The sequence below is a fragment of the Chiloscyllium punctatum genome, chromosome 1, assembly GCF_047496795.1.
Source record: "Chiloscyllium punctatum isolate Juve2018m chromosome 1, sChiPun1.3, whole genome shotgun sequence".
Lineage (NCBI taxonomy): Eukaryota > Metazoa > Chordata > Chondrichthyes > Orectolobiformes > Hemiscylliidae > Chiloscyllium > Chiloscyllium punctatum.
In genome coordinates, this window is record NC_092739.1 from 49773946 (window position 1) to 49799618 (window position 25673).

Here is a 25673-nt window from a genome sequence, read left to right on the forward strand (position 1 = left end):
GGAGGGTGGGGGTGGGGAGAAAGTAGCATAGAGGACAACAGGTGAATGGGGGTGGGGATGGAGGTGATAGGTCAGAGAGGAGGGTGGGGTAAGGTAGCAATGAGTACAATGGTTGAATGGGGGTGGGGATGAAGGTGATAGGTCAGAGAAGAGGGTGGAGTGGATAGGTGGAAGGGAAGATAGGCAGGTAAGACAAGTCATGGGGACAGTGCTGAGCTGGAAGTTTGGAACTGGGGTGAGGTGGGGGGAGGGGAAATGAGGAAACTGGTGAAGTCCACATTGATGCCCTGGGGTTGAAGTGTGTCGAGGTGGAAGATGAGGCATTCTTCCCCCAGGCGTCGGGTGGTAAGGGAGCGGCGGTGAAGGAGGCCCAGGACCTCCATGTCCTCGGCTGAGTGGGAGGGGGAGTTGAAATGTTGGGCCACAGGGCGGTGTGGTTGATTGGTGTGGGTGTCCCAGAGATGTTCCCTAAAGCGCTCTGCTAGGAGGTGTCCAGTCTCCCCAATGTAGAGAAGACCACATTGGGAGCAACGGATACAATAAATGATATTGGTGGATGTGCAAGTAAAATTTTTTTGGATGTGGAAGGCTCCTTTGTGGCCTTGGATGGAGGTGAGGGAGGAGGTGTGGGCGCAGGTTTTGCAATTCCTGCGGTGGCAGGGGAAGGTGCCAGGACGGGAGGGTGGGTTCTTGGGGCGCGTGGACCTGACCAGGTAGTCACAGAGGGAATGATCTTTGCAGAGGTGGAAAGGGGTGGGGAGGGAAATATATCCCTGGTGGTGGGGTCCGTTTGGAGGTGGCGGAAATGTCGTTGGATGATTTGGTTTATGCAAAGGTTGGTAGGGTGGAAGGTGAGCACCAGGGGGTTTTGTCCTTGTGGGACCCCACCACCAGGGGTCCCGTCCTGGCACCTTCCCCTGCCACCGAAGGAATTGAAAAACCTGCACCACTCTAATCTAGAATCATAAACCAGGTCAACAGATTTCCTGACAAGAGTCACTATAAGCAGCAATTCTATGCAGGTGATGGGCATTGACTAGACATTCACTTGAACCCCAAAATTTGAAGACCAAATCTATGATCCCTAGGGTTAAGAGGTGCTTGCTGGTAATATGTAAATCTACAAATACACATTATAAAAGCGTGTGGTGCATTTGGACTTTTCACAAGGCTTTAGATGAGATCTCACATTAGTGGTTATTGGGCAAAACTAAGGCACACAAGATTGGCAGTGTATACTGGCATGGATTGAGAACTGGTTGACAGACAGGAAACATAGGTAAAAACAATGACTGCAGATGCTGAAAACCAAATACTGGATTAGTGGTGCTGGAAGAGCACAGCAGTTCAGGCAGGAAATATAGTATGAATAAATGGGTCTTATTCCAGGTGGCAGGCAGTGACTAGTGATGTACTGCAAGGATCAGTGCATGGTCCCAGCTATTCACAATAAATATACCCTCCAAGTGACCTGGATGAGGAAACCAAATGCAACATTTACAAGTTTGTTGATGACACAAAAATGGGCAGGATTGAGAGTTGTGAGGACAATGCAGAGGCGGTATAATGGCTCAGTGGTTAGCACTGCTGCCTCACAGCGCCAGGTAACCCAGGTTTGATTCCAACCTTGGTGACTATCTGTATGGAGTTTGCACATTCGCCCATTGTCTGCATGGGTTTCCTCCGTGTGCTCCAGTTTCCTCCCATAGTCCAAAGATGTGTAGCCTAGGTGCATTGGCCATGTTAAATTACCTAAAATGTCCAGGGATGTGTGGACTAGGTAGATAAGCAGTGAGAAATGCAGGATTAGAGGTTTAGGATAGGGTAGGTGGCGTGGGTCTGGATGGGATGCTCTTTGGACAGTCAGTGTGGACTCAATAGGCTGAATGGCCTGCTTCCACACTATATGGATTCTTTGATTCTGAAGAATGGTCAAATACACGGCATATGCAGTATAACATGGCTGAATGTGAAGTTTATATACCGAAGTATGTAAAACATCAAGGTTTACATGGGGATATTTTGAGAGATTTGGATGTACAAAGGTTTCTGTTGTGTCCTTGCACACAATTCAATGAAAGCAGGCAGGTGGGAGTGGCAAGCAACTAGGAAGGAAATGGTATGTTGGCCTTCATGACAAGGGGATTTGAGTTCAGAAATAGGACTGTCTTACTGCAGTTAAATAGGGCCTTGGTAAGACCACACCTGGAGTATTGTTGCCATAAGGAGAGTTCACTAACCTGATTCGGGGGATGGCAGGACTGTCCTATGAGGAGAGATTGGTTGAACTGGCCTATACTCATCAGAGTTGAGACAGATGAGAGGGGATCTGATTGAAACAAAATTACAATAGGGCTGAAAAGACTAGGTGCAGGGAAGATGTTTTCCCTGGTTGGGGAGTCTAGAACCAGGGGTCAGTCTCAGGATATGGGGTAGAACTGACATTTAGGTTTGAGACGAGAGAAAAAAAAATCAGTCAAAAGGTTGTGATTCTATGGAATTTTTCACCACAGAAGACCATGGACTCACTGAATATTTTCAAGAGAGTGATAACTTTTTATATTCTAAAGACATCAAGGGGACTGAGAGAAAACAGGACAATAGCATTAAGCTAGAGAATCAGCCATGATCACTCTGAAGGGCACAGCAGGCTTAAAAGGGCTGAACTACCCCTGCTCCTAGTTTCTAGTTAAGGCTTGTTTCCAGTTCTACCCTTTACTAATGAGCCCACTGGAATAATTAGATTAGATTAGATTACTTACAGTGATTACTTACTTAATGTGGTTACTAAGCAATACTACCTGAAGCTGCAGGTTGGAAGTAAAAATATTTCAAAAAGAAAATTATAATCTAAGTGCCAAATGTGAAAAATAGCAGACAGTATGTATAGATTGTCAGATATTCTTGGAGTTTGAACTGTAAAGTCAGTGGCAGTATAAAGTGTATACGTGTTACATCCCTACTAAAAGAAAATAAAGTAATTTGCTAAATGAAGTGATAACATAATTAAAATATTTTGGGAGATCAATGCCTATAAGTTGTATAGTGAGGAGGTTTGGACCGTCTAATACAGTTATTCAATGGAATATACAAGAAAGATTACTGTTAAATGCTAAAAATGGATTCATAAAATAGCTGGGTGTTTCCACAGAAAGACCTATATCATGGACTTCAACATACCGTGTAGAAGATTGACAAAAGTCAATTTTGGTTTAGTACAAACAATTAAGCTATGAATTTTGTTCACAAGTATTGTATAGACTGTTCAATGGTTAAGTTTTAGAGATAGAGATATCTGTTGACTTGAGGAAACATTTCCTACAATTCTAACATCCTTACTGGTACAAGTGAAAGAAAGAATGGAGGACTCAATCATTGTCAGATGTCTAAAATGGTCCAGCTACTGGGTGTAGGCATTAATGCAGTGCAAGGATTAAAGACAGGCACAATGAGGGTCTGAGCATCTTTAGCACATTTTGGCTGTTGCAAAAACCTTAACCAACAGCATGGGGAGTCATAAATTGATGCAGCAAATCCAAATGCTCTTGAAAGGCATATAATGTCTACATTACAGTTATGATCTTGAAGTTTTTTAAAAAATGTCTCAGTTGTTAAACTTTAAAGAAGTTTTAAAACATGAATTTTAAAAACCCAGCTAGATTTTTGATTGACAGACATAAATTAGAAAAAATCCAATAGCATCTGGTCAGACAGTTCCAATGAGCTCTTTGTTAACATTTCTCCTAGGGCTATTATTATATCATAGAAACATTGAATATATGAGCAGTAGCAGGCCATTTGGCCCTTTGACCCTGCTCATCATCATTTATTATGATCATGGCTGATCGCCCAACACTGCACCCTGGCTGCTGCCTGAACTGCTGTGCTCTTCCAGCATCACTAATCCAGAATCTGGTTTCCAGCATCTGCAGTCATTGTTTTTGCCTTACTGCACCCTGTTAACATTTCCTCCCCCGTCCTTTCATTCTTTTGGTCCTAAGAACTATATCTTTAGAAACACAATGAATCTTTATTTGACTGGCAGTTTAAAGGGTCTATTAATGATTAATTGTGCTGAATCTTATCTTACTTACGTTAAAGTGTCATTTTTACAGAATATCATGAAGAGTTTCTCTCCACAAAGCTTTGAGAGTTTACTTGCACTATTGTCCCAAACTCGCCTTATTAACCACACACCATGCTCCTCTGGCATTTGTCATGTCCAATATTGGCTTGATCTTCTCAATTGTTGGAGCTAGAGGTACTCACCAATTCTGCAATATCCACGATCCCTGGTGCTAGTGCTACCTTGGAACTTTAGCCATGCACTTGGTCAAGCATCATCAATTTGAAGTCGCTCTGCACTGTCAAAGTCATGGCATATCAGCCATACAACCATCATTTCTCGCAAGGGGGCATAGATGACACATGCTTGCATATACAAGTGTATACTCCTACACTTAAACACCAGGCTACACAACATACCTGTCCTTAGCCACATCCCATCTTATAATCTTCGCAAAGTCACTGCTCCTCTTTCACCAATGGCCATGGTAGCCCAGCATCTTATCATGTGTCAATATGAATATACAGAAACTTTCAGTCACCTTCAACCATTCACTTATATTAGCCCAATGCAGCCGTGCATGTTGAGCTGATGTTTCGCCTGATCATGTCTTCATCCTCTTCTTTGGAAGTCTGTGCCTGCTCTTCCATTTCATCAGCATCCATCCCCTCTTTGCCTACTCCAATTACATAAATCATAGTATGCTAGGAATATGCTGCACACTCAAGGGTTAACTGCAAGGTTTCATGCTGGTGAGGAGGTGGGATGAGATGAGGTTGGGGGCAGGCTCTAGTAGGGTGTGACTGTCAGGTTCAGGGTGTATACCGGGTCAGGAAAAGTATGGTCGTCAGGGTGGTCAGTTCTATGATTATCCAGGAATTAGACTAAGCTTTTTAAATCCACTAACATTTCTTGGGAACTATGACAATATTGGGATCGTCTCTCTGCATGTTACCATTTTTCTCAAGCAGCATATTCAGAGTATCACTCACATAGGCATTGTGAGTTCCCAACTCACAAACATGATTGCTTGTTAATTTTTTAAAAATTCACTCATGGGATGAGTTGTTGCTCATGAGGCCAGCATTTATTGCCCATCCCTGAGGGCAGTTCAGAGTCAACCACAACACTGTGGGTCTGGAGTCACATGTAATCCATTCCAGTAAGTATGACAGATTCCTTTCATAAAGGACATATGTGAACCAGATAGTCTTTTCCCAACAATTGGCAGTGGATTCACCTGACATCATCAATAGATTTTCACATTTTTTACTGAATTCAAATTCCACCATAGGCCACCAGAACATTACCTGGGATTCTATATTAACAGTCAAGCAATAATACCACTAGGCCATTGCCACCCTCTAAGCCCGACTCACGACAGGTGGCAATCTTACCAAAATCATCATGCAAACCAGCTGCTGGAAAACTTGACACGGAAATCAGAGTGAGTTCTTGATGGGCTCAACTCACCGCTTGCTCCAAATGACCTGCATGTTGGACACAGGGCATCCACACATCTTGGCATAGTCCATGGGCACCAGTCGCATGCACCCCGTGTTAGCAAATATTGGCAACCTCTATGAACCCTCATGTCACATCTCTAATTCATTTACAGGTCTCTTCTGCAATTCATGTTGAATTGTGATCTGAATTCTTCAACTCTTACTATAATGCTGCAGCAAGGACACTATGCACTCAGGGTCACACACCAGATTATGGTCTGGTCCAGTCTGCATCTCTACGATCTTCACATGCTGTCACAGCACTCACTCACACTGAACCTATCTAGATGCTCAAAGCGTTCCTGCCTCACATTGCCTGGTCTTAAAAACAGAAAGTGCTGGAGAAACTCAGCAGATCTGTCACCAGCTGTGGAGAGAGAAACAGAGTTAATGGTTTTAGTCTAATAAGACTCTTGCTTGGTCTTGTCTTTTTTGTGCTTTGCCCCCTCAGCCAGAGATATCAAACTCATATAACTGCTATCTTGTCTTGCTATTTAATAAAGGAATAAATGAAGGAAGCTTATCATGGTTATCAGCATGTCTTAGTCAAGTCAAGGGGGTTAGCCTTCTCTCAGGAGTTACTGGCACTGTAAGTCAGTATACCTCTGATGTGAGTTTAGCCTCTGCTTGGGGATGATCAGAATCATAATGCTGTTTCATCAATGACCTTTCCTCCAACATAAGGTCAAAAGTGGAGATGACTGCACAATGTTCAGCATCATTCATACCTCCTCAGATACAAATGCAACAAGATCTGGACAATCTCCATTCTTGGGGTGCCAATACACCACACAAGTGCCAGGCAATGACCATCACCAGTAAGAGACAACCTAACCATCATCTCTTGATATTCAATGGTGTCACCATCACTGAATCCCCCACTATCAACATCCTGGGGGTTACCATTGTCCAGAAACTCAACTGAACTTGCAACATAAACACAGTTGAAAATGTGTTGCTGGAAAAGTGCAGCAGGTCAGGCAGCATCCAAGGAGCAGGAGAATTGATGTTTCGGGCATGAGCCCTTCTTCAGGATTTTCCTGAAGGAATACTGCGATGAGTAACTCATCTCCTGATTCTCCAAAGCTTGTCCACCATCTAGAAGGCACAAGTCAGGAGTGTGATGGAATACTCCACACTTGCCTGGATGAGTGCAACACCGACAACACTCAAGAAGCTTGACACCATCCAGAACAAAGTGCACACTTAATTGGCACTGCATCTGCAAGCATCCACCAGCAATATTCAGTAGCAGCAGTGGGTACCAAGTACAAGATGCACTACAAAGATTCACCAAAGTTCCTTAGACAGTACCTTCCAAATGCATATGCACTTCCATCTAGAAGGACAGGAGCATTGTATATATGAGAACATTTCCACCTTCAAGTTCTCCTACAGATCACTCACCATCCTGACTTGGAAATATAATGCTGCTCATTCACTGTCACTGGGTCAATATCCTGAATTCCTTCCCTAAGGGCACTGTGGATCAACCTACAGCACATGGACCACAATGGTTCAGGAAGGCAGCTCACCTTTTCCAGGGTAGGGACAGGCAATAAATACTGGCCTGCCAGTGGTGCCCACATCCTATAAGTGATTGCTAAGAAAGGATGCTGTCCTCGTAAAGGGTAAAGAGCTGACTGACAGGCAGTACACCACACATCTTGACTCTTTCTACCCTATTGTGAGCTGTAGATCTCCTATTGAAAGACAGGCAGGTATTTTAGGAGATGAAAGTGAGTGGCACGGTTCCTAAGAGAGTGAGAAGGCAGTGCAGAAATCATTCAGGGTTAGTGGTGTTGCAGGTTGGCGTGGGAGCGAGTGAGTGGGGAAGATGTTGCAAGCAATAGTGAAAGTGGTACAGCATGACTCTTAATGGGAGATTGGTACAATAGCCCAGATAGAGTGAGTGTGAGGTACTGGAGAGAAGATGGTTGTACTTGCTCTGGCCCTGTGGAGGAGAGCATTGACCTTCTTCCTACAATGCTTGACATTGTTCCAAACAGCTGAGACTCCTCTAACACAGTGTCAACTTTGTTCTTGTATAGTCTAGTGTCATGGCCTCCATCCTAGGAAAAAAGGATGCACTTCTTGTGTACTCCTCATCCAGCTGGATCTCCAGGACATGTCCTTAAAGTGGGGTGCTGATTTCCCCCCTGTTGGCAATGTCCAGGACGAATGCCAGAAACTGTGCAGGGCAGCTGCAGACGGATACTGTTTGTTTGGGTGCACAAAATTGTTTCAGACATGGTGCCAACGTCAAAGATACTGGTCAATTCTGGGACTTCTGGTCAGTGACCAGCTGCTCCACAAACAATGCGTGGTAAGGCAGGGTGAAAATCAGATGTGATACACACCATAATGGCTGAAATGTCAATTAATGCATTGAGTTTGGTAAGGAACAGTGAGGAAACTAGTGTACCCTCACAGATATAATCACTCCACCAAATTCGACACGTCCCACACTTAGCCAAAAAAAGTCAGCTCTCTATCTTTAATCTGCTCATTTGGAGGGTTCCAGAATGAAGGAAATTGGCCTTTGGAATTCAACTTCATGGGCATTTCCCAGGGAGCCAGTTTCATCCATGCGACCCCAGTTTATGCTAATCTAACAAATCTCCAGCCATTGGAATGTCCAGACTGCAAAATCTAATTTAAAGAGAAAATGAAATTTACCTACTTGATATTAAATGTATTTAATTGTATGCAGGTCATGAGCATTAACTGGGAGCTTACTTTTTTCTCTGTAAACAAGTATAGGCTGAGCCTGTGGTTGTTAGGATTAGGAAGTTATGCGTGTGACTTGGAACTCTGCAATGACACGAGTATTATAGTGTATAAATATTGGTTCCAGCTCTATCCTGGAATATACCATGCTGTTTCATTACAGTTCATAGGTTTGAATTTCCAGCTCTATGAATCTTGATTTACCCAACCCTTCATTGTGCTGTACAACATGTGACAATGGAAAAGCAGATGCATTAAAAAAAGGATTACTCAAACTTATAGTAATATTCTTTTTCTCAAAACAATGTGTATTGATTTAAGGCCAGCCCAATTCAAAGGTATCCCCTGAAAACATCTCTTAGAGACTACAATGCATCTATATTACCTGATTGTGGAGGGCAACTTAATTAAGCAATAAAATAAAACAAAGAATTGGGGCTGCTGGAGATCTGAAGTAAGAAACAAAATTTGTTGGAGAAAATCTGCAAGTCAGTCATATCTGTGGAGAGAAAAGCAGGGTTAATGTTTCAACTCTAGTAACACTTCAGACGTAAGGCCACTAGACTAGAACCATTAACTCTGTTTTCTCTCCACAGATACTGTGAGACCTGCTAAATTTCTCCAGCACTTCCTGTTTTTGTTAATAAACGATTATCCATTTTTAAATTTTATACCACTCCTCCCATAAATATAATAAAAATAGTCAGGCTCTACTTATGAAACAAGCTCACAACCAAATCCGAAGTTTGACATGTGTCGCGAATCTGGTCCTCCACTAATCCAAAGTAATAACTATATTACAATCTCTCAGATTATTTTCATGAAATTATGGATCCAGAAATACTGAACAAAATTAGAAATGTATAGTCTTTCCAAAGTGAAAGACAAAAATAACATTAGTTTTAAAAATAAATCAACATAGAGAGATGTGTTTTTGGACATTGAGAATTTCTCCATGTTCTAAAGTTGTATTTACACAATACTTAAAAGAAAATTAAGCATTCCCAATTGCTATAGCGCACAGTAATATGTGAACAGATATTTAAGAATGTACACACACCATTCTCATGCTGGGTAGTTTTAAAGCAGCACGCAAACGTTAAGAGATTTTGCAATAATTAGCTTGAGGAGGGACATATTTTAAGTAACTACAAACTAAATATCTTTGGGAAAAAGCACTGCCATGCATAGGTGCATTATAAGGTCATTTACCTTAATAATATTGGACTTTGAGTATCATGTGAATGCTCATTATGATAACCATTACTACCAATTTCCAGGCTGCAATACAATATTTATATGGAAAAAACCCTCAGGTTTTCAATGAAGATTTTGTTTCAAAATGAATGAAGCAAAATGAAAAATAAAATCTCAAATAAAAGCAAAATATTCTAAATGTAGAAAATCTGAAAGTGTTGGAGAATGTCAGCAGGTCTGACAGCATTTGTGGAGAGAGAAACAGGAGTTAATCAGGAGTTAAAGAAGTTAAACACAAGCTGTTTTTCTTTCCTCAGATGCTGTCACACCTGCAAATGCAAATGTTGCTAGTTATTTTACATTCATCTCAAAACAAAACTATATATTTTCCAATTCTGGATCCACAAAATAATCCAAGACTAAAAGGTATCTAAATAGACATTAAGTGCACTGCATCAATATATATAGAGAGCTATTTTATAATATGAAGCACTTAACATTATATGCAGTTTAATCTATTTTGGAAGCAAATAATTCAAAGCAGTTACGCAAAATATTTTTAAAAATTTTTTTCACTCTAAAGCTTGTGTTCATTAAGTGTTACACATTTAAGTCAGTGTCATTTAAATTATTCTGATAATATATCGAGATATATTTTCATCCAAGTGTTGATATAATACAAGTATAACTTGCTTTACAGCCTTTTACCTTGTCAAATTTACAAACTTAACCCTCAAGATCACTCAGAATGAAACAATTTCTTACGTTTTCATGGGGTATTCTCAACACTACAGAAATACAAGAAATGAGAATGTTGTTAAAATTCACAGGAAATATTAAAGCAGCACATGTTTTGCTGAGGATAATGTGAATGTGCAAATTTTATATTGGACATATGAATTTTATGACAGAAAAAAGCATGTATTTTAAAAACTGAAATTACAAAGATGATGTGACAACACTTCTCTGAGTGTAATATTGATTAAGAGCCATAAGTTAAAAGCAACAATGATAGCTAAAAAAAAAACTGAAAAAATGTGGAAAGGGTACCAATGGTTATCACAAAGTAAAATGCCAAGTCCCTGAGACAGAGGAACTGTAGAGAAGAAAAGGGACATACAAGATTAAGAGACAAATAGAAAACGAACAGCAAAATTTAGTTCTATTTCTATTTACAAAGGTGTAGCAGAGGAAATCTTCAGAGAAACAGAAGACGAGAAAGAATCAAATGGGAGAACACTATATCTAGAAATACATGTTTGTTCAACACAAGGAAAATTGCTTGTCAATTCAAACTTAAAGATACAAATCATTAGCAAACTTGCTAGTCAACTGTTCATGGACAATGATGTTTAACCGATGTTACCCTGTTTATGAAATTAACAAAAGGAACACCAAGTTCATTGAAAGTAGCTACAGAAATGTGTGTTCCTTCAGTACATTTTCACAACAGATTGAAATTTAGGAAAGGAATTTGTTCCTTGTAATACACTAAGATGCATTTTGTGCATCTTTCCCCAAAACTGACTTTCTTCCAATCAGCTCCAAATTGAAATTAAAAATTATTTGCAAACCTGATTTTATTTGTAAATGCTATAAATATATCAAGGCCTGTATTTTGAGAACAATTACTAATTATAATTAGGTGTTAAGAATTCCTTGTGTTTCAAAAGCATACAAAAACTAAAGAAAAATTCAGTAACCAGTAGAGACTTTATTTTAAAATCTACTCACTCATCATATACATCCTCTGTATCCATCCGCCGATAGAATTTGGATAGTTTCACAGCAATTATAATACTCGGTATTAAAAATACTGTACAGCATCCAAGGCCGAACCAAAAGCCATTCTAAAGAGAGCAATGAGAAAATAAAATACAGAAACCAGTCATTCAGTCAAAAACTTGACTAAATGTTACTAAAAAAAAAAGCAGCATTGCATCACATAATTGGTGAAAATATTTTTACCAGGGAATCCACTATAAAACCGCACAGTATCATATCAGCTGCATCCACAGCATTAGCAATCGGCTTACAGACAGCAACTTCATTGTTCATCTGCAAAATTAAGCAGAATATATTTTATGAAAAAACAACTGATAGCTGTTTAATGCCAGTTATTCATTTTTAATTATTCATTGGATGTGCACATCACTGGCTAAGCCAGCAGTTATTGTCCATCCCCAATTTCCTTTGAGAGTGTGGAGAGAGCTGCTTTTCTGAACGGCTATGGACTGTAAGCAGCAGGTACATCTACAGTGCTGTTAGGAAGTAAGTCCCAGAATTTTAACTCCATGACAACAAAGGAACAGCAAGGAAGTTGCAGGTCAGTATGAGGTGCGGTTTAGAGGGGAACCTGTAGGTGGTATTGTTCTCATAAATTCACTTCTTCTCAGTAACTGAGGTTGCTTGATTGGAATATGCTGTTGAAAGAACCATGACAAGTTGCTGCAGACGGTCTTACACATGGCACACACCAAGCTTTGGTAGTGGAGAGTGTAAATGTTTGAGGTGGTGGATGGCATACAAATTAAGCATGAGCTTTGTCCTGGACAATTGTAGAGCCATAGAGCTGAGCCTTAAATGTTTTTTTGCTGCCAGTTTTGTCAAGTTTCATGGAGGGTTTCTTGCTGCAAGGCCGAGTTAACTTTCTTTTCATATCTTACCAAATGCACCACATTAATGACCTACAATGCCCCATGGTATTCCTCTTGCCTAATTCTAATTCTAATCCCAGTTGACCATAAACTATACTAGAAGAACTCACCACTGATTGGATATCTGTCAAAGAAAACTGCATTGCTGCTGCCAGTGCCATTTTGAAAAGGCCGCTGAGCATCTGGATGAACACTGCTGTCTGAAGCTGCCCACTCAATGACACACATTCATTGAGAGGACATAGAGTCATACAGCATGGAAATAGACCCTTTGGTCCAACTTGTCCATGCCAACCAGTTTCCTAAACTGAGCTATTTTGATTTGCCTGCATTTAGCCCATATCCTTCTTAACATTTCCTATCATGTACTTGTCCAAATGTCTTTTAAGTGTTGAAACTGTACCGGCCTCTACCACTTCCGCTGGCATACTTGATCAGAGCTTTGAAATGTAGGTCACTACAGCAATGGAGGTAGTAAAGTATCATGATCAATAAGATATGGAATAGACTGTGGGAATTGAGAAACACAAGTACTTAGTACCGTCCAGCAATGATGAAACACAAAGTAGTCATTCACACAATCTACAAAGACCATTCGTTTCCAAGACCATGTATCAACAATATTTCTTCCCAAGTGCAGTGTAACGATAACATAATATTGAAGAAACTCAGCAAGTCTGGCAGCATCTGTGGAGAGAGGCAGAATTAATGGACGGATTCAAAACATTAACTCTATTTCTCTCTCCACAGATGAGATCAGCTGAGTTTGTCTGGCATTTTATGCTTTTATTTCAGACTTCCAGCAGCTGCAGTGTTTTGTTTTCACAGCAGTGGAACAAGCTCACAAAGGAAATTTTCACAGCTCATCACTTCAAATCTTTAAGACCCATCATGAAAGCTTTCATTATCAATATTACCATTTCAGCAGCATATATCTGGTTTAGCTAGCATAATCTATAAAAATATTAGTAGAACATGGATAGTAGTCTGCCATAACACAACTAAAGCTAAAGCAGAAATCAGACAACCTTGCTTATTGCTCACTCTTTTCTAGAGTTGACCGGCATTGGTTCCAGGTCAAGCAATGTCTTGATTTTCAAGATGCCATCTTCTTTTCCAGATTCTATCATGGCCTCACAACTTTCTAACTCTGCACTCTCATCCAGTCACTCACCCCTGGAAAAATCTAACTTGTCTAATTACAATCTCAAGAATATCCCCAGTTTTAACTGTTCCAACATTGTTGACCGCACAGTTAGCTGTGACTGGACCAGCAACTCGAACTCCTTCTCCAAACTTGTCTACTTCTCTGCCTTTCATTTATTCTTTAAAACATTGTTTAACTCTAAACTTATCTCAGGTTTTGTCATCTGACTAACATTTCCATCTGTAGCTGGGGCCATATATTTATAACTTGTTAATGTGATGTGGTCATCACTGGTAAAGCCAACATTTACTGCCCATCTCTCATTGCTCTTGAGAAGGTGGTGATATCGTGTTTTATAACAATCTTGTGAAGGACTTTAGGAAGTTATGTTTCGCAAAAACAGAGCGGTGAGCAGAGAAGACATGACAAGTGATACTTGAGCTATGACAAGATAGATAAGAATTAATCTTTTGCTACAGTCTAGAATATTGATAAGTGTCATTTCAATACTATGGCAGGGGTAGAAACTTGATTGGACAAATTCAAACTTACGAGTTCTGAGAAATATGGGCATGGATTTGGGAAGCATCAGAGAGTTCATGGACACTGGTCAGGAAAGTAGATGGGGGAGGTTGTTATGGTTTGCAAGTGGTGGAACCAAGGGAATTTTTAGGAAATAAGTGATGTTACCAGATACCAAGGAGAGAAAGAGGCAACATCTGAAAAATAAAACTGGCTAGCATGAGGACCAATTGTCAGCAGTTAAGTCAGAATAATGTCAACAGAGTTCAGAGACGGTACGCGGGAAGGTTGGACAAAACAAATTGAGAAAGTCACAAATTCAGGGCCAGGAAAATAGAAACCTTTACAATAAGTTTGAACCAGTGAACTAACTTAGGCACAGACATTGATTAAAGGCTATCCAGCTTACTGACAAAATTGCTCATGAGCTTTTTGCACTTATTGTTAGAAGTGATGATGGGGGAGACAAGGGTGGGTGGTTTGCTAAGACTGTAAGCAGAAGAGAAAAGATAACAGGGGTTATTTTAGCATTCCAGGGTGATCCTATAATTATGACCAGTTTCAGAAAAAGGGCAGACCTTACTGCATTTTATGAGGTCCAATCATATTTAGTGTTGGATGAAAAACCATTTGTGTGCTGTATCCTTTCAAGTTTTTATTGCTTAGATTTAAAGAAATAGACATTAGGAGTGTAGCAGGACGAAAGAGTGGGGAATGATTTTATTGGGTCTATTGTGTATCAAAGTTGAGGTGAGTGTGTGGTTAAACAAATTAATAGCTACAGAAATGTGTAATGAATGGAAGGCCAAAGATGGACAATTGGGACTTTGAAAATGTAGTTCTAAGCAAATTCAGCAAGTCTTTTTCAAGTGTTAGAACGAGGGAAAATTATTCTCTTGCTGAAGTTCTGGTGGACAAGTTGATGAAGAGGAGCACCGTCCTCTTCCTGGAGGACTGGCAAAGGAGGCCATTTCAGCAATTGCTAGCTGCCTGTTTCAAGGTCAACAGCCAGATCAGTGCAGTGTCCACATTTGCTGGAATGGCCAGCAATGTAGCAAGAAAATCAGTGACCTCCTCTGTTCCACCAGGGTGAGTATCACACTCTTGCTGTTTTTTTTTATTAATTCACATACAGACTTATTGTGCCAGGAATTCCTGACTGATGGGCGCCTCCATGGACCTCAATGAGGACTATGCCCTAAAACTATGAAACATTGGCTGTCTGCTGACTGCACACGCCATCTGTTTCCTGCATACACTGCTGGTTCATAGTGTGAGACTGACATAGCACTCTGCCATAGAGAAACATAGCTACCCGCTTAGTTGAGGAATGCTGATCAGCAAGGCAAACTGCAAGATTGCGTGATGCATGATTACTCATGGCAAGAAAAGGCAAATCTGGGACACTGTGAGCACGCAAGTAGCTGATTAAAGAGCAGGGAGTTTTCCAGATGCATGTAGTCCATTCTGAGAATTGGATATCTGCCCTTGCACATAAAGTGTCCTTTCAGTAGCTTTTCAATATTAGAACATCTCTGGGACACACACACATGCAACAATTCCACTGCCATGTGGCTGACCACTTCAACTCCCCTTCCCACTTCACCAAGGACCTGCAAGTCCTGAGCATCTTCCACTGCCAAATCCAAGCCACACAATGCCTAGAGGAAGAACGCCTCGTCTTCTGCTTTGGGACCCTCTAACTACATGGCATCAATGTAAATTTCACCAGTTTCCTCATATCCCCTCCCTCTAACTTATTCCAGATCCAACCCTCCAATTGGGCACTGTCCTCTTGAACTGTCCTATCTGTCCATCTTCCTTCCCACCTATCCGCTCCACCCTCTGCTCCAACCTATCACCTGTCCATCTTCCTTCCCACCTATCCGCTCCACACTCCGCTCCGGCCCATCACCATTCTATACATGAATGCATGAAGCATTAGAAATAAGATGGATGAGCTTGAGGCTCTTTTGGAAATTGGCAGATACGATTTTGTGGGGATAACTGAGATGTGGCTTCAAGTGGACAGGGCCTGGGAAATGAATATTCAAGGCTACACGTGATATCGTAAGGACAGACTGACGGGCAGAGGGGGTGAGGTGGTCATGTTGGTAAGGGATGATATTCAGTCCCTTGCACAGGGGGACCTAGAATCAGGGGATGTAGAGTCAGTGTGGATAGAGCTGAGAAATACTAAGGGTAAAAAGACCCTCTTGGGAGTTATCTACAGGCCCCCAAACAGTAGTCTGGATGTCAGATGTAAGTTAAATCAGGAGCTGAAATTGGCCTGTCGCAAAGATGTTACTGCAGTTGTTATGGGGGATTTCAACATGCAGGTAGACTGGGAGAATCAGGATGGTATTGGACCTCAAGAAAGACACTTTGTGGAGTGCCTCCAAGATGGATTCTTAGAACAGCTGGTGCTGGAGCCGACCAGGGAGAAGGCAATTCTGGATCTGGTATTGTGCAATGAACCAGAATTGGTCAGGGACCTCGAAGTGAAGGAGCCATTGGGAAGTAGTGACCATAATACAATAAGCTTCAATCTGCAATTTGAGAGGGAGAGGGTACAATCGGAAGTGACAATATTTCTGTTGAATAAAGGGAACTATGGAGCTATGAGGGAGGAGCTGGCCAAAGTTCAATGGTGCAATACCTTAGCAAGGATAACAGTGGAGGAACAATGGCGGATATTTCTGTGTATAATGCAGAAGTTGCAGGATCAGTTCATTCCAAAAAGGAAGAAAGATCCTAGAAGGAGGCATGGGTGGCCGTGGCTGACGAGAGAAGTTAAGAAACATATAAAGTTAAAAGAGAAAACGTATAACATAGCAAAGATAAGTGGGAAAACGGAGGACTGGAAAGCTTTTAAAGAACAACAGAGGATTACTAAGAAGGAAAGACACAAAGAAAAAATTAGGTATGAAGGAAAACTGGCCAATAATATAAAGGAGGATAGTAAAAGTTTTTTTAGGTATGTGAAAGGCAAAAAAATGGTTAAGACTAAAATTGGGCCCTTGAAGACAGAAACAGGGGAATATATTACGGCAAACAAAGAAATTGCAGAAGAATTGAATTGGTACTTCAGATCTGTGTTCACTGGGGAAGACACAAGCAATCTCCCTGAGGTAACAGTGGCTGAAGGACCTGAACTGAAGGGAATTTATATTTGCCAGGAATTGGTGTTGGAGAGACTGTTAGATCTGAAGGTTGGTAAGTCCCCGGGGTCTGATGGTCCACATCCCAGGGTACTAATGGAGGTGTAGATGCGTTGGTGATTATTTTCCAGAGTTCGATAGATTCGGGATCAGTTCCTGTGGATTGGAGGGTGGCTAATGTTGTACCACTTTTTAAGAAAGGTGGGAGAGAAAAAGCAGGAAATTATAGGCCAGTTAGTCTGACCTCAGTGGTGGGAAAGATGCTGGAGTCTATTACAAAGGATGAAATTATGACACATCTGGATAGTAGTAACAGGATTGGTCAGAGTCAGCATGGATTTATGAAGGGGAAATCATGCTTGACTAATCTTCTGGAATTTTTTGAGGATGTAACTCTGAAGATGGATGAGGGAGATCCAGTAGATGTAGTGTATCTGGACTTTCAGAAAGCTTTTGATAAAGTCCCACATAGGAGGTTAGTGAGCAAAATTAGGGCGCATGGTATTGGGGGCAAAGTACTAACTTGGATTGAAAGTTGGTCGGCTGATAGGAAACAAAGAGTAGTGATAAACGGCTCCATTTCGAAATGGCAGGCAGTGACCAGTGGGGTACCGCAGGGATCAGTACTGGGACCGCAGCTTTTTACAATATATGTTAATGATATAGAAGATGGTATTAGTAATAACATTAGCAAATTTGCTGATGATACTAAGCTGGGTGGCAGGGTGAAATGTGCTGAGGTTTTTAGAAGATTACAGGGTGACCTGGACAAGATAGGTGAGTGGTCAGATGCATGGCAGATGCAGTTTAATGTGGATAAATGTATGGTTATCCACTTTGGTGGCAAGAACAGGAAGGCAGATTACTACCTCAATGGTATCAATTTAGGTAAAGGGGCAGTACAGAGAGATCTGGGTGTTCTTATACACCAGTCAATGAAGGTAAGCATGCAAGTACAACAGGTAGTGAAGAACGCTAATAGCATGCTGGCCTTCATAACAAGAGGGATTGAGTATAGAAGCAAAGAGGTTCTTCTGCAGCTGTACAGGGCCCTGGTGAGACTACACCTGGAGTACTGTGTGCAGTTCTGGTCTCCAAATTTGAGGAAAGACATTCTGGCTATTGAGAGAGTACAATGTAGGTTCACGAGGTCAATTCCTGGAATGGCGGGATTACCTTACACAGAAAGGCTGGAGCGACTGGGCTTGTATACCCTTGAGTTTAGAAGACTGAGAGGGGATCTGATTGAGACATGTAAGATTATTAAAGGATTGGACACTCTGGAGGCAGGAAACATGTTTCCGCTGATGGGTGAGTGCTGAACAAAGAGGACACAGCTTAAAAATACAGGATAGACCATTTAGGACAGAGATGAGGAGAAACTTCTTCACCCAGAGAGTGGTGGCTGTGTGGAATGCTCTGCCCCAGAGGGCAGTGGAGGCCCAGTCTCTGGATTCATTTAAGAAAGAGTTGGATAGACCTCTCAAGGATGGTGGAATCAAGGGTTATGGAGATAAGGCAGGAACAGGATACTGATTAAGGATGATCAGCCATGATCATATTAAATGGTGGTGCAGGCTCGAAGTGCAGAATGGCCTACTCCTGCACCTATTGTCTATTGTCTATTACACCCGCATTTGCAGCTACCTTCCCCCCAGCCCCACGCCCCTCCCATTTATCTCTCAGCCCCCATGGGGATTCCCCCACATTCCTGATGAAGGGCATATGCCTGAAACGTCGATCTCCTACTCCTAGGATGCTGTCTGACCTGCTGTGCTTTTCCAGTGCCACATGTTTTGACTCTAATCTCCAGTATCTGCAGTCCTCACTTTCTCCTTTCAATACTAGTTGTTGGCAAGTCCTGCAAATGTGGGTCTGTACTTCCTAATTGTCCTACACATGGCTTTGAACAGTGCTATAAAGATTCCATCAATCTCAGATGTCAAAGCCCTTGAATGACGGTTATGTGTGGCTGGTGCCCATTGACTGTGCCCTGAAATGCTATTGTGTGTTGAGCAACACGGAGGCTTCTTTGAGGCAACAGTGAGCTGAAATCCCAGGAACCCACTCAGACTTCCACGTGGAGCATTCCAGGCATTAAATTTGTTCGCAGAGGGTGTCCCTTGTACTTTCTAGGGTCCTACCACATGTTGTGTACTCCCTTGCCTTTTTGGAAGTCACAAAATGTATCACCTCATACTTTTGTGGATTAGATTCCATTTGGCACTGTTCTACCCACCTGACCAGCCGGTCTATATCATCCTATAGTCTAAGGCTTTTCTCCGTGCTATTGCACTGCCAACCTTAATGTAATCTGTAAACCTACTGTCATATCTCTTACATTTGTGTCTAGTTCATTAACTTACACTACCATCAAGAGACACAGCACCAAACACTGTCCCAATTTCACTTATAAAATGTCTTTGGATTTTAGCTACCAATCACATCATACACATACAGCTGCAAGGATGGATCAAATGCAACAAATCTGACTTGCATGGGTCCCAACCTACCCAGAAATAGACCCAGTGATCCATGATCTGAAACCCTCCTGGTAGCATTTCCTCAGCCATGCATTCATCTCCTCAATCCACTCATAACTTCTTAGCATATGCATTAGGAATAATTCAGAGATTAGACGCTTTGAATTCCTGTTTCTCAATCTGCTATCTAGTTCCCTAAATTCTTGTTGAAAGACCTCATTCTTCTTTCTACCTGCGTTATTGGTATTAATGTGAACCACATCCTCTGACAATTTGCCCTCCCCATTCAGAATCCCCAACAGCAATTCAGTGACATCCTTGGCTCTAGCCTCAATGGGGAAACACTCAATCCTGAAGTCACATCTGCAGCTGCAGGAGCTCTAAACACAGGCTTACCAGAATAATTCCTGAACTTCAGGGGTTAGCTTATTACGAGAGATTCTACACATTAAGTCTGGTTCCTGTAGAATTTAGAAGGGTAACCAAAATCTGATAAAAGTCTTCAACATAGTAACTGGAAAGGACACAGTAGATAAGACTTAGGCTAAAACTTGGGGAGCAGCCCTAAGTGGTGGTCCACATAGGCACCCATGACATAGGTAGGAAGAGAGATGGGATTTAAGGCGGAAATTCAGGGAGTTCGAGTGGAAGCTTAGAGCTAGAACAGAGTTCCTATCTCTGGTTTGTTACCTGTGCCATGTACTAGTGAAGCAAGGAACAGGGAGAGAGCAGAGCTGTACATGTAGCTGCAGGGATGGTGCAGGAGGGAGCATTTCAGATACCTGGGTAATTGGGGCTCTTTCAGTGGTAGGTGGGATGGTCTTCACCTGAACCAGAGGGATACCAATATCCTGGGGGGGAAATTTGCTAATGCTTTTCAGGTGGGTTTAAACTAATTTAGCAGGGGATGGGAACCTAAATTGTAGTTCTAATATACAGGAGGTTGAGAGTAGTTAGGTCAGAAATAAGGTTTCAAGATCGCAAGAGGGCACCAGCAAGCAAGAAGTTGGTTTGAAGTGTGTCTACTTCAAAGCCAGGAGAATCTGCAATAAAGTGGGTTAAGTTGCAGCATGGGTTGATACCTGGGATTTTAATGTGACCACTTCAGAGACATGGGTACAGCAGGGACAGGAATGGTTGTTGCAGATTCCAGGATTTAGATGTTTCAGTAAGAACAGAGAGGATGGTAAAAGAGGGACAGGTGTGGCACTGTTAGTCAAGGACAGTATTACAGTAGCAGAAAGGATATTTGAGGACTTGTCTACTGAGGTAGTATGAGTTGAGGCTAGAAACAGAAAAGGAGAGGTCACCCTGTGGGGAGTTTTCTATAGGCCTCTGAATAGTTCCAGATATGTCCAGGAAAGAATAGAAAAGATGATTTTTGATAAGAGCGAGAGTGATAGAGGAGTTATTATGGGGGACTTTAACTATTCAAATATTGACTGGGAATACTATAATTCAAATACTTTAGATGGGTCGGTTTTTGTCCAATGTGTGCAGGATGGTTTCCTGACAAAGTTATGTCGACAGGCCAACAAGGGGCAAAGCCACATTAAATTTGGTACTGTGCAATGAACCCAGCCAGGTGTTAGATTTGGAGGTAGGTGAGCACTTTGGTGACAGTGACTAACAATTCGGTTATGTTTACTTTTGCGATGGAAAGGGATAGGCATATACCGCAGGGCAACAGTTATAGCTGGGGGAAAGGCAACTACGATGCGATTAGGCAAGTTTTAGGATGCATTGGATGGGGAAAGAAGCTGCAGAGGATGGGCACAATTGAAATGTGCTGCTTATTCAAGGACCAGCTACTGCCAGGAGGGGACATGAGAAGTTATTGACGGATAGGATCAAGGAAAACCCTAAGGCTTTCTATATGTATATCACGAGTGAAAGAACGACTCGAGTAAGATTAGGGCCAAGGAGTCAGGGGAGATAGGGGGAGCACTAATGAATATTTTTTGTCAGTATTCATATTAGAAAAAGACAATGTTGCCGAGGAGAATACTGAGATACAGGCCACTAGAATAGATGAGATTGACATTCACAAGGAGGAGGTGTTATGTATTTTCACACTTTCCAGAATTGCTAAGCCCCTGGGTCTGATCAGATTTATCCTAGGATTCTCTGGGAAGCCAGGGAGGAGATTGCCGAGTCTTTGGCTTTGATCTTTATGTCGTTATTGTCTACAGCAATAGTGCCAGAAGTTTGGAGGAGAGCAAATGTTGTTCCCTTGTTCAAGAAGGGGAGTAGAGACTATTTATAGAACAGTGAGTCTCACTTCAGTTGTGGGTAAAGTGTTGAAAAAGATTATAAGAGATAGCATTTATAATCGTCTAGAAAGGAATACGTTGATTAGGGATAGTCAACACAGTTTTGTGAAAAGTAGGTCGTGCCTCACAAACCTTATTGAGTTCTTTGAGAAGGTGACCAAACAGGTGGATGAGGGTAAAGCGGTTGACATGATGTATATGGATTTCAGTAAGGTACCCCACAGTAGGCTATCGCACAAAATACAGAGGCACATGATTGACGGTGATTTAGCGGTTTGGATCAGAAATTGGCGAGCTGAAAGAGAGGGTGGTGGTTGATGGGAAATGTTCATCCTGGAGTTCAGTTACTAGTGGTGTACCACAAGGATCTGTATTGGGTCCACTGCTGTTTGTCATTTTTATGAATGACCTGGCTAAGGACATAGAAGGATGGGTTCGTAAATTTGCGAATGATACTAAGGTTGGTGGAGTTGTGGTAGAGCCAAAGGATGTTGCAGGCTAAAGAGGGACATAGATAAGCTGCAGAGCCGGGCAGAGAGGTGGCAAATGGAGTTTAATACAGAAAAGTCTGTGGTGATTCACTTTGGAAGGAGCAACAGAAGTAAAGAGTACTGGGCTAGTGGTAAGAATCTTGGTAGTATGGATAAGCAGAGAGATCTCGGTGTCCATGTACACAGATCCCTGAAAGTTGCCACCCAGGTTGATAGGGTTGTTAAGGCGGCATACAGTGTGTGAGCTTTTTTGAGTATAGGGATTGAGTTTTGGAATGATGAGGTCACGGTTCAGCTGTACAAATCTCTGGTGCGACCGCACTTGGAGTATTGTATATAGTTCTGGTGACCGCGTTAGAAGAAGGATGTGGAAGCTTTGGAAAGGGTAAAGAGGAGATTTACTAGGATGTTGCCTGGTATGGAGGGAAAATCTTACAAGGAAAGGCTGAGGGACTTGAGGCTGTTTTTGTTAGAGAGAAGAAGGCTAAGAGGTCACTTAATTGAGACAAAAAAACGATCAGAGGGTTAGAGAGGGTGGACAGCGAGAGAGCCTTTTTCCTCGGATATTGATGGCTAGCACGAGGGGACATAGCTTTAAATTGAGGGGTGATAGATGTAGGACAGATGTCAGAGATAGTTTATTTACTCAGAGTAGTAGGGGCATGGAAAGCACTGCCAGCAACAGTAGTAGACTCAACAACTTTAAGGGCATTTAAATGGTCATGGGATAGACATATGGGCAAAAATGGAATAGTGTAAATTAGATGGGCTTCAGATTGGTTTCACAGGTTGCCGCAACATCGAGGGCTGAAGGGCCTGTACTGCGCTGGCTGTAATGTTCTATGTTCTATATTTGAACTTAGGGTCAGATTGATCAGGTAATACGTTAGGAAGCACATCTACACACATAGAGTGATAGAACATAGAACATTGATGCTGTGTCAACCTGTGGAACTAATCACAAGCTCATCTCTCCTACCCTATTCCATTTTCATCCACATGTCTATCCAATGACCATTTAAATGCCCTTAAAGTTGCTGAGTCTACTACTGTTACTGGCAGGACGTTCTATGCCCCTACTACTCACTGAGTAAAGAAACTACCTCTGACATCTGTCCTATATCTATCACCCCTCAATCTAAAGCTATGTCCCCTCATGCTAGCCATCACCATCTGAGGAAAAAGGCTCTCATTGTCCACCCTATTAACCCTCTAATTATATGTCTCAATTAAATCACCTCCCAACCCTCTTCTCTCTAATGAAAACAGCCTCAAGTCCCTCAGCCCTTTCCTCATACGACCTTCCCTCCAAACCAGATAACATCCTAGTAAATCACTTCTGAATCAATTCTAAAGCTTTCATATCCTTCCTGTAATGTGGTGACCAGAACTGTATGTAATACTTCCAGTGCGGCTGCAGCAGAATTTTGTCCAGCTGCAACATGACCTTGTGCATCCAAAACCCTATTCCTCTATCAATAAAAGCTAACACATTATATACCATCTCAACAACCCAATCAACCTTGGATGGCAACTTTGAAGGATCTATGTACATGGACACAGAGATTTCTCTGCTCATCTACACTACCAAGAATCTTACCATTAGCTCTCTACTCTTTATTGCTGTTTTGCTCTCCAAAGTGAATCAGCTCACACCTTTTCACATTAAACTCCATTTGCCACCTCTCAGTCCAGCTCTGCAGCTTATCTATGTCCCTCTGTAACCTGCAACATCCTTTAACACTAACCACAACTCCACTGACCTTAGTGTCATCTGCAAATTTACTAACCCATCCTTCTACACCCTCATTTAGGTCATTTTCAAAATGACAAACAGCAGTGGACCCAAAACAGATTCTTGCAGTACACCACTAGTAACTGAACTCCAGGATGAACACCTCCCATCAACCATCACCCTCTGTCTTCTTTCAGCTAGCCAATTTCTGATCCAAACTGCTAAATCACCCTCAATCTCATGCCTCTCTATTTTGTGTAATAGTCTACCATTGGGAACCTTATCAAACGCTTTACTGAAATCTATATAGACCACACCAACTGCTTTACGCTTATCCACCTGTTTGGCCACCTTCTCAAAGGACTCAATGAGATTTGTGAGGCACGACCTACCCTTCACAAAACCATGTTGACTATCCCTAATCAACTTATTCCTCTCTAGGTGAATATAAATCCCATCTCTTATAATCTTTTCCAATACTTTACCGACAACTGTTAAATCATCCTCAATCCCATGCCTCCATATTTTCTGCAATAGTCTACCGTGAGAAACCTTATCAAACCCCTTCCTGAAATCCATATACAGAGGAACCTCAATTATCCAAATGATGGGCGGGCACTATTTCATTCGGATAATCGATTATTTAGTTACTAAATTAAATGCCTTTCCTCTGGGCCTCGGAGTTTTTAAAGTCTGCTCCCCTTTCAGGAGACTGTAGCAGCACATAGTGCGCGAGCCCCCGCCCCCGGCCAACACGACCCCGTGCCCACCCCCCCAACCCAGCATCGCACCCCCCCTCACCCGCCAACCTCGACCAACACAGCCCCCGCCCGCAGCCCAGCACCGCGACCCGTGCCCACCAACCCCGTCCAACACCATGCCCGCGCCCATCCCCAATCCCATCCAACCCTGTCCTCCATCCCCCCAACCCTGTCCTCCAAACCTCGTGCAACACCGCCCTCCAAACCTCATCCAACACTGCACCCCGCCCAACCCCAACTCCATCCAACACCGCCCCAGCCCGCCACCCCAACCTCTTCCAACTCCGCCCTCCAAACCCCATGCAATAACACCCCTTGCCTGCCCCAGCCCCGTCCAACAACACCACCCGCCCGACCCCCCCAACCCCCTCCAACACTGCCCCCCCGCCCGCACCCAACTCCTTCCAACACTGCCCCCAACCCCGTCTAACAACGCCCTCCAAACCCCGTCCAACACTGCCCCCGCCCAAACCCCCAACCTTGTCCAACACCACTCCCAACTCCGTCCAACACTGCCCCCCGCCTGACTCCCCCCAACCTCATCCAACACCGCTCCCCCAACTCCATCCAACACTGCCCTGCCTGAACCCCCAAACTCGTTCAACACTGCTCCCCCCAACTCCGTCCAACAATGCCGCCCGCCCAACTCCCCAAACTCGTCCAACACTGCTCCCCCCAACTCCGTCCAACACTGCCCCCGCCTGACCACCCAACCTCATGCAACACCGCTCCCCCAACTCCATCCAACACTGCCCCCACCTGACACCCCAACCTCATCCAACACCGCTCCCCCCAACTCCGTCCAACACTGCCCCTGCCCGACCCCCCAAACTCGTCCAGCACTGCTCCCCCCAATTCCGCTCAACACTGCCCCCTGCCCGAGCCCCCAAACCTCGTCCAATACCGCCCCCTGTCTGCTCCCCAACCCCGTCCAACACTGCCCCG

General features: G+C 42.7%; 1 protein-coding gene across 13 annotated transcripts in view; it reads right to left on the reverse strand.

Moving 5' to 3' along the window:
- LOC140463132 (prominin-1-A-like) overlaps positions 1–25673 on the reverse strand; it is a 277560-nt gene that overhangs the window by 14332 nt on the left and 237555 nt on the right. For 10 of the 13 annotated variants that reach the window (XR_011954618.1, XR_011954626.1, XR_011954624.1 and 7 more), the window contains 2 exons: positions 11467–11556; positions 11233–11348 (listed from right to left, as the gene is read on the reverse strand). Coding sequence is in view for 4 of the 13 variants with exons in the window: in XM_072557201.1 (XP_072413302.1) it covers positions 11233–11348; positions 11467–11556 (206 nt within the window). In the remaining 9 variants the exon portion in view is untranslated. Of the gene's footprint in view, positions 1–10263; positions 10287–10330; positions 10595–11228; positions 11349–11466; positions 11557–25673 lie in introns of those variants that run through there. The other 3 variants (XM_072557325.1, XM_072557111.1, XM_072557498.1) reach the window with 3 other exon arrangements.